Source organism: Centruroides vittatus, unplaced genomic scaffold, assembly GCF_030686945.1.
Source record: "Centruroides vittatus isolate TY-2023 unplaced genomic scaffold, ASM3068694v2 contig_417, whole genome shotgun sequence".
In the NCBI taxonomy this organism is placed as follows: Eukaryota; Metazoa; Arthropoda; class Arachnida; order Scorpiones; family Buthidae; genus Centruroides; species Centruroides vittatus.
In genome coordinates, this window is record NW_027122227.1 from 1,071,043 (window position 1) to 1,078,251 (window position 7,209).

The 7,209-nt window shown below is 27.5% G+C and overlaps 1 protein-coding gene across 1 annotated transcript in view; it reads left to right on the forward strand.

Annotated features, from left to right (window-relative positions):
• Positions 1-5,712, forward strand: part of Rep (Rab escort protein) — a 38,794-nt gene extending 33,082 nt beyond the window's left edge. The window contains exon 17 of the mRNA XM_067271991.1: positions 4,554-5,712. Within this exon, the coding sequence (XP_067128092.1) occupies positions 4,554-4,802 (249 nt within the window). The 3' untranslated portion in view covers positions 4,803-5,712. The remainder of the gene's footprint in view (positions 1-4,553) is intronic.
• Positions 5,713-7,209: the final 1,497 nt, after the last annotated feature.

Sequence of the window (7,209 nt, forward strand, 5' to 3'; positions counted from 1 at the left end):
GAAAGAGCTGGCCACATGGAGTTTTCCGGGTTTTCCCCACATCTGTAACATCTGAATAGGGGCCAGTTACCCTTAAAAAGACTTCCTGGAAGGCATTCCCCCTAGGTAGATCACCCAAGTGTTGTGTTGCCCATAACTTAATAAAACAAACTAACAAATCATTTTGGATGCCATAATTTTTACTTGGTGCAATATTTTTTTTACATCTCAGATGTTTTTCTTTGGATATGAATTGTTTTTTGACTGATTTGACTAATTAACTTTTTTACTGCTTTTCATTGGTTAAGAGTTATTTATGACTATTTATTATTTTGCTTCTATAACATAATTTGATTTATAACAGTCAATAGAAAAACAATGAAAAAATAAAATCAAGATCAGAATCTAAATGCAACAAACTAGAAGAGAGAAAAAAAACTGCAAAATGTAATTAATAGGATTGTTCCTAGTTTATTATTCATTGGTTTAAATTCTCGGGGCATGATTGTGTAGATTGGTTCAAGTATTTGAGTTTAGCCAACCATTGGTAGGAAATTAACTATTCTTGTAGTAACCAGAGCAGAAGAAATTATTTTACAGACCAATTTATTATGTTATTCATCAAGTTGTTGCTTTTTGCATTTTATTGTATTTAATTATTTTTATTTAAAATTATTAAATTTAAATCAATTTTTTATAATTAACTAATAAAAGTGGAATTGTTTTCACTGTTAAGATGTAGTATGTTTCTTTACGTGCTCTAAAGCTTTTCCAAGGTATTCACTAAATCCATTTTTTTTTTATTCTTACCATAAATTAAGTTGGACTATTTGTTTACTTACTCCATCACACTGGTTTAGATGCTACTGTGTTTTAATTTATGAGCTACTCCTACCGAGGAGTTGTTTATCTATTCTGTAAATTCTTGCACTTTCCTTTTTCCTTTTCATATTATTAGAACATTATCACCATATCTTGCTATATATTTGATATCTAGCAAAATTTTTTTGATATGCTGTTCTTCTACCTGTAATTTCTGCTATGTCTTCTGATATTGGTGATTCCATGGGGACCTCTCTTTTGTACATAAAAACTATCATCCCATATAAAATAAGAGTTGTTTAAAATTAAATTTATGTAATTTATTAATTTCTCTAGTTAATGCTGTAGCTAGGGTATAAGTCTAGATCAGTGATTCTCAAACTTTTTCGATCCACCGCCCCCTTTGTTCCATAAAGTTATACCCAATGCCCCTAACTCATTTTCTCTTATGTGAGAAAGGATTGGAAATATTCTTAGGAAAACTTTTCTACGAATCTCACACTTTGTGCCCTTACCGTACATTGTTCTCAACATCTGGAAACCATTAAACGCAATGTTTCCTCTTATCCATTTAACAGAGGAAAGGGAACAGCTGTCAGTGACCTCTAACTTTTGCCTTTGGTCACCGTTCAGTACCCTGCCTCCAGCGCCCCCTAGATTTACTCACCGCCCACAAGGGGGTGTTATCGCCCACTTTGAGAAAACGCTGGTCTAGATGGAAACAGCTTTTTGTACTCTAAGATAGTAAGTAACACAGTCTTCAAGTTATACTAATATGTGCACTGTATTTTTTACAATGTTATTTGCACTATTGCTTACATATTTCACTCTAAACCCAACTGATGCTAAAAACTTGTTTCGGGCTTTTTTCATATTTATAGTTTGGGCAAAAGGTTTTTTAAAATTGGTCTTAATGTCAAATCTGTTTTGTGTGTCTTCACCATTCCAAATGATCTCGGTGCTACAGTTTTTGAAGTCCTGCTTGTTTTTAAAACCTTCAGATCCTTTCCAGTGAACATTCTATTGATCATGACAATATTACTAATACAATCATTTTCCAATTCAGCAGCTTTTGTATTGGTTATATACAGTGGTGGATAAAACTTTAAAGACAAGCAAAAATTCCATTTAAACAACTAACTTAATTAAAATTATTGGTTCAATCATGTTCATATTTAAAAAAGTAAATTAATGGGTTTATACAATAATTAAAAAATAGAATAGGAATATTTCTTCCAAAAAGTAGAAAACCAGGAAATTTGTTGACAAAACTTTAAATAAAACTGAAAAAAACTGCAAATAATAGATCTAAAAGCTTGTGGACTCTTCACTTTTTTGAATAATCTCAAAAATGCAGTCTGGTATAATCATAATAAATGTTTGAGTATGGAAGTTGGTATAGCATGCCATGCTTTCTCCACTGAAACTTTTAAGTCTTTTACTGAACTGTATTGTTTGCCATCAGCACATACAGTTCTTGAGAGCACATCCCAGATATTCTCATTTGCGTTTAGATCTGGAGATTGTGGTAGATAATCCAACAGTTGGATTGTTTTTGCTGAAGCAAATTTTTTGTGGTGCAAGATGAATGGACAGGTGCATTGTCTTGCATAAAATAAAACTTTCTGACTGCTTATTTTCATACATTTGGAAGTAAAGTATTTTCAATCAGCTCCTAATTCTTTTTTGAATCCATTTGTCCATGTATGAATTCAACAGGTGACTTTACCTTGCAAGAAATGGCACCCCACACCATAATGGAACCACTATCCATCTGTTGTCAAGATAAAGTCCTCTCTTCTTTGCGCAAATCATGAAAATAATAGTTCAGACCATCTTGACCATCCAGATTGAATTTTTTTCATCTGAAAAAATAACCTATTGCCATTCTGTATCTGAGGGCATGTGATCTCACGCATAAGTCAATCTTGCTGTTTTATGTTCTTTAGTTAGGCGAGGTTTTCTTTTCAATTTCTTTCTTCTAAGTCATCTTGATGATTTTATTACTTTTTGAAGAGTACAGGGACTTTTAAGTCTTAAGTGATTCACAATTTTTGATGCTGATGTCACGCTGATGTCACACTGTTGTTTGCAACTCTCAAAAGTTTCCTCTTATCTCTTGCATTAAACTTAGGTCTTCCACTAGTGTTTTTCAAGTTGTATTTATCATCTTTTTAATATAGTTGTTCACAATAGTGTGACTCCTTCCTGTTTGGGCAGCTACAGCACAATAGTTTTGTAACTGTGGCCATAAAATATCAATTTGTCTTTGTTTTCTTCTCTCCAACTTTTTCCATGTTTGAGAGTTTTTTTTTGTATACAAATATATGAAAATCTCTTTATTCACATGTACATCCTTAATTATTTACATTTATATGAAAATTTGCAGTTATTTTTTCAGTTGTATTTAAAGTTTTGTCAACATAAATTACTTGGTTTTCTACTTTTCAGAAGAAATATTACAACATTAACAGGTTCATACAATAATGAAAAATAATTTACTTTTTTTAAAACATATGAACATGATTGAATTAATAATTTTAATTAAGTTAATTGTTTATATGAAATTTTTGCTTGTCTTTAAAGTTTTGTCCACCATTGTAGGTTTTCATCTTTGTTTGTATGATATTTTTTAAAATAAATGCAGACACTGTTGTTTTATTCATATAAAGAGATACTATGTCATCATCATTGCCTACTTTCTTACTTTTCAAGATGAAATTAGTATGGTGTTATTAGTACTTGAATTGTTTTGAGTTAAAAGTTTTGAAGCTGATTTTACTCTAGCTATCTCTATTTTCCACTGGAGATAGCCTTATGCTGTATTTATGCAGATGCTAGAAATGCAAGAGGAGAAAGAAAAACACGATGAGAGGGAATACCAAGCAAATTATGGTCATGTGCCATTAGGAATGTTCTTGTTTTTCCTCTAGTTGCCATTCATACAAAAGCAGGAAGAAAAAGTCTGATGACTTTTACAAATTATCTAAAGATGGCACTACATCCATCTGTCACATTTCTATGTGCTGACATCACATACAATTGAATTTTTGAATTGCTTGCAGCTTTTTGGGCCATCTTTTTGCACGTTTGACAGATTGCTGGCATGCTTCATCATTGGCATTTTATTATTATTATTGCATGGAAGTGAGGCTGCTTAATTACTACATTTGTGTCAACTCAGAAGATGAGAGAAAAATGAGACAAAAATCAATAGATTGAACTTTGAAGGATGAAGGAAGCTGGTGCATTTTTTATGCATTATGCACAAGAACTTTTCCCTCTCTTGCATTGCAAGTGCAAATTCTGATTCCAGAAGTTCTCTTTCACCTATTTTTCCCTCTTTTTGCATCTGCACAAATGCAGACTTGTGCATATACTGTACTGTACAGTACATTCTGACTTAGCCACTTCTCCCAGAATTTTCTTGTTCTCTTGCAGCACAAATTTGCCGAGTATGCTTCTCTTCTTTTTAACAATAGTAAATTATTTAAACATATTTTACTTTAGTATTATGATTATATTTGTATTTTCAGGAAAAGCCTGTTAAAATTTATTTAAAGTTGATTTTCTTTTTGAATTTTTTATTTTATATTTATTAAATATCTAAATTTATATATAAAAAGTTTGGTATAAAAGTTTAAATTTTATTTCTTTTATAAAGTAAAATTCATAAATATAAATAAATAGCAAAAGCATTTTAATATGCATTTTTGGAGTATGTCCAATATATAAAAATTTATTTATAATAGGCAAAAGAAATCTTTCAAAAAATGTTTCCAGATGAAGAATTTCTTCCTAGGGCACCGGATCCAGAAGAGATTTTATTAGAACCATGTAATAATAATCCAGGAGAGGATGAAATTGAAGCAGCAAACAATTCAGAAAAGAAAGAAACTTCTTTAATAAATGAAAATAGTTCAGTTAGTGAAAATAAACTTGGCAATGATCAGGGAGAAACCGATAATGGAAATGAAGGAAACGAAACAGCAGAGAAGTAATCTTCGGTGTATGTAAAAAGAAATATCCGGAATTATAAATAACTGTAAAATATTTTCATTTTCTTATTTCTATTCTTATTGTCATATGGATGAAAATCAAATAACTTGTGGGATTGTAAATTTCTGTAAATTATTGTTAAATAAATTATTAAATGTTGAACATATTAATACATTTACAGATACTTGAGTCATTATGCAGAATAACAAAATATAATAATATTAATATTTTATTGATTTTATTTAAATATATATATTTGTAAATTTTATTAATTATCAAAATAATTAATATTATTATAAATTAATAAAACTTTTATAATTGATTTTTAATGAATCATAATATATAAAAAGTTTTATATAGTGTGAAATATTGATTTATAATGTATTTTATTGATTACTAGTGCTGCTTCTACTATTAATTCTATTAGTTTTACTTCTTTCTGTGCAATTTGAAATTTGCTGTTTATATTAATTAAATAAGATTGTACAGTTTTTTTATATACAACACACACATGATTAATATATTACAACAGGTTCAGTTGTAATTTCTATTCAGTAATTAGCGCACATAATTCTCTTCAATATAAATACATGTGTTATATTTTTTGTATTGGAAATATTCAATTTCTAATTTAATGCAGAGAAAATATTAACCCTATTTTAGCCAAATGAATAATATATGCATTTCTGCATAATGTTTATTACTTTTTCATCAAATGGTAATTCATTTAGATCCATTTGTCTATTAAATATTTATACCAAATTCATCTGATAATATTTTGTATAGTCTTTATCACGAGATTTTTCTAGCCTTAAATATGGAATCTAAATAATATATTTGTTGTAAAATTGGAAAACCATGTAAAAGAAAAAAAAAATGGCTGTAAATAAATTATTAACACTTAAAATTATACATAGTAATATTGTGGATTTCTTATTTTTGAACGGTCATAAAAATTCTCATTTACAAAATTATTTTAAAAATTTCAGGATTATGTTCTATTATTTATGTTCTATTATTAATGGCCTAAAATAAAACATAATTTGAATAACAATACATTTAAAATTTATTAAATTACACTAAGTAAATAATAGACTGGTTTACACGACAGGATCGATGCGATTTATTATTCAACAGATTTGTAAAAGATTTTATTCTCGTGATTTTATTGATTTTGACACATGGAAAAAGTATTCATCCAATTAAACGTAGTCAAAAAAAAAGAAAAAAAACTTTTTTCTCTTAGAAATTTACCAAGATTTTAAAAATTAAATGCGTTATTTCGTATTACTGAATTATAAATGAAACTTTTCGAAGATCTCTAATAAATATATTTATCATGTTTTTATTAGTAAAAAATAAAATAAATTAACAAAAGAACCACCTTATTAGCTAATTACAACTCCGCCATGTTTTTTAAAGTATGCTTGGTACTCTCTAATAGGCAAACAATTCCCGCATTACATCATTTAAAAGTTACATTTTTTAAATAAAAGTTCATTATTATTATTTTTTTTTATATTCCAGGATAAAAGGGAGAAGAAACATCATTAATTCTATATAACGTTAACTGTTGTTAAGCAATTTAAGTTTCAGCAAATAAAAAACGCCGTTATTAATTTATGTCAAAAATAACTTTTAAACTCGTTCGCTCGTCGATTCTAATTGGTCGACGTTTGTTATAAATAAGTAAGTTTCCAATTTTAAAAATTTAATAAAGAGAAAACTGGATTTTAAAAAATAATAATAATAATCGAAATATAAAATAAGATTATGTATTTGGATACTTGAATTATTTTTTAAAGAATGAGAAGAATTCGAAAACTTTACAGATTGTTTTTCGGAAAGAAAGAAATTATTTGTAGATTTAAAATGTATATTTGTTTTTGTATAAATTTTCGATTTATTTAAAATCAATAATAAAAAAAAAAAAAGATTTAACCGAGTTGTATCAGGTGCGACAAGAAGGGAAATTTTACACTTCGGATTCCGAAAAAAGAAAAATGGCTTTATTTTTTTCAAATTTCTACAATAGATGGCGTTTATATTTTTCATTATTATTATTATTATTTTTTTTTTCATTCTAAATTTATTATTTTGTAAAAATAAAATTAATTTGCTCGAAATATGCATCATTGAATTACAAATTTATGATATACTTTATTATATAATACTGTGAATTTAATCAAAATTTCAATATTAATTATAAATTATATTAATACGAAAAACAAAAAAATCAACATTTAATTTAATTAAAGTTAAGATTATAACTTAATTACATTAAGAAAGAATTATTTTAATGCAAAAAAATAGAAAACGTTCTCGAAAAAGATACATTTTATTAATTAAAGATACGAGGATAGTTTATACATTAATCAACAGATGTCACTTAATTAAAATTTAACTTTG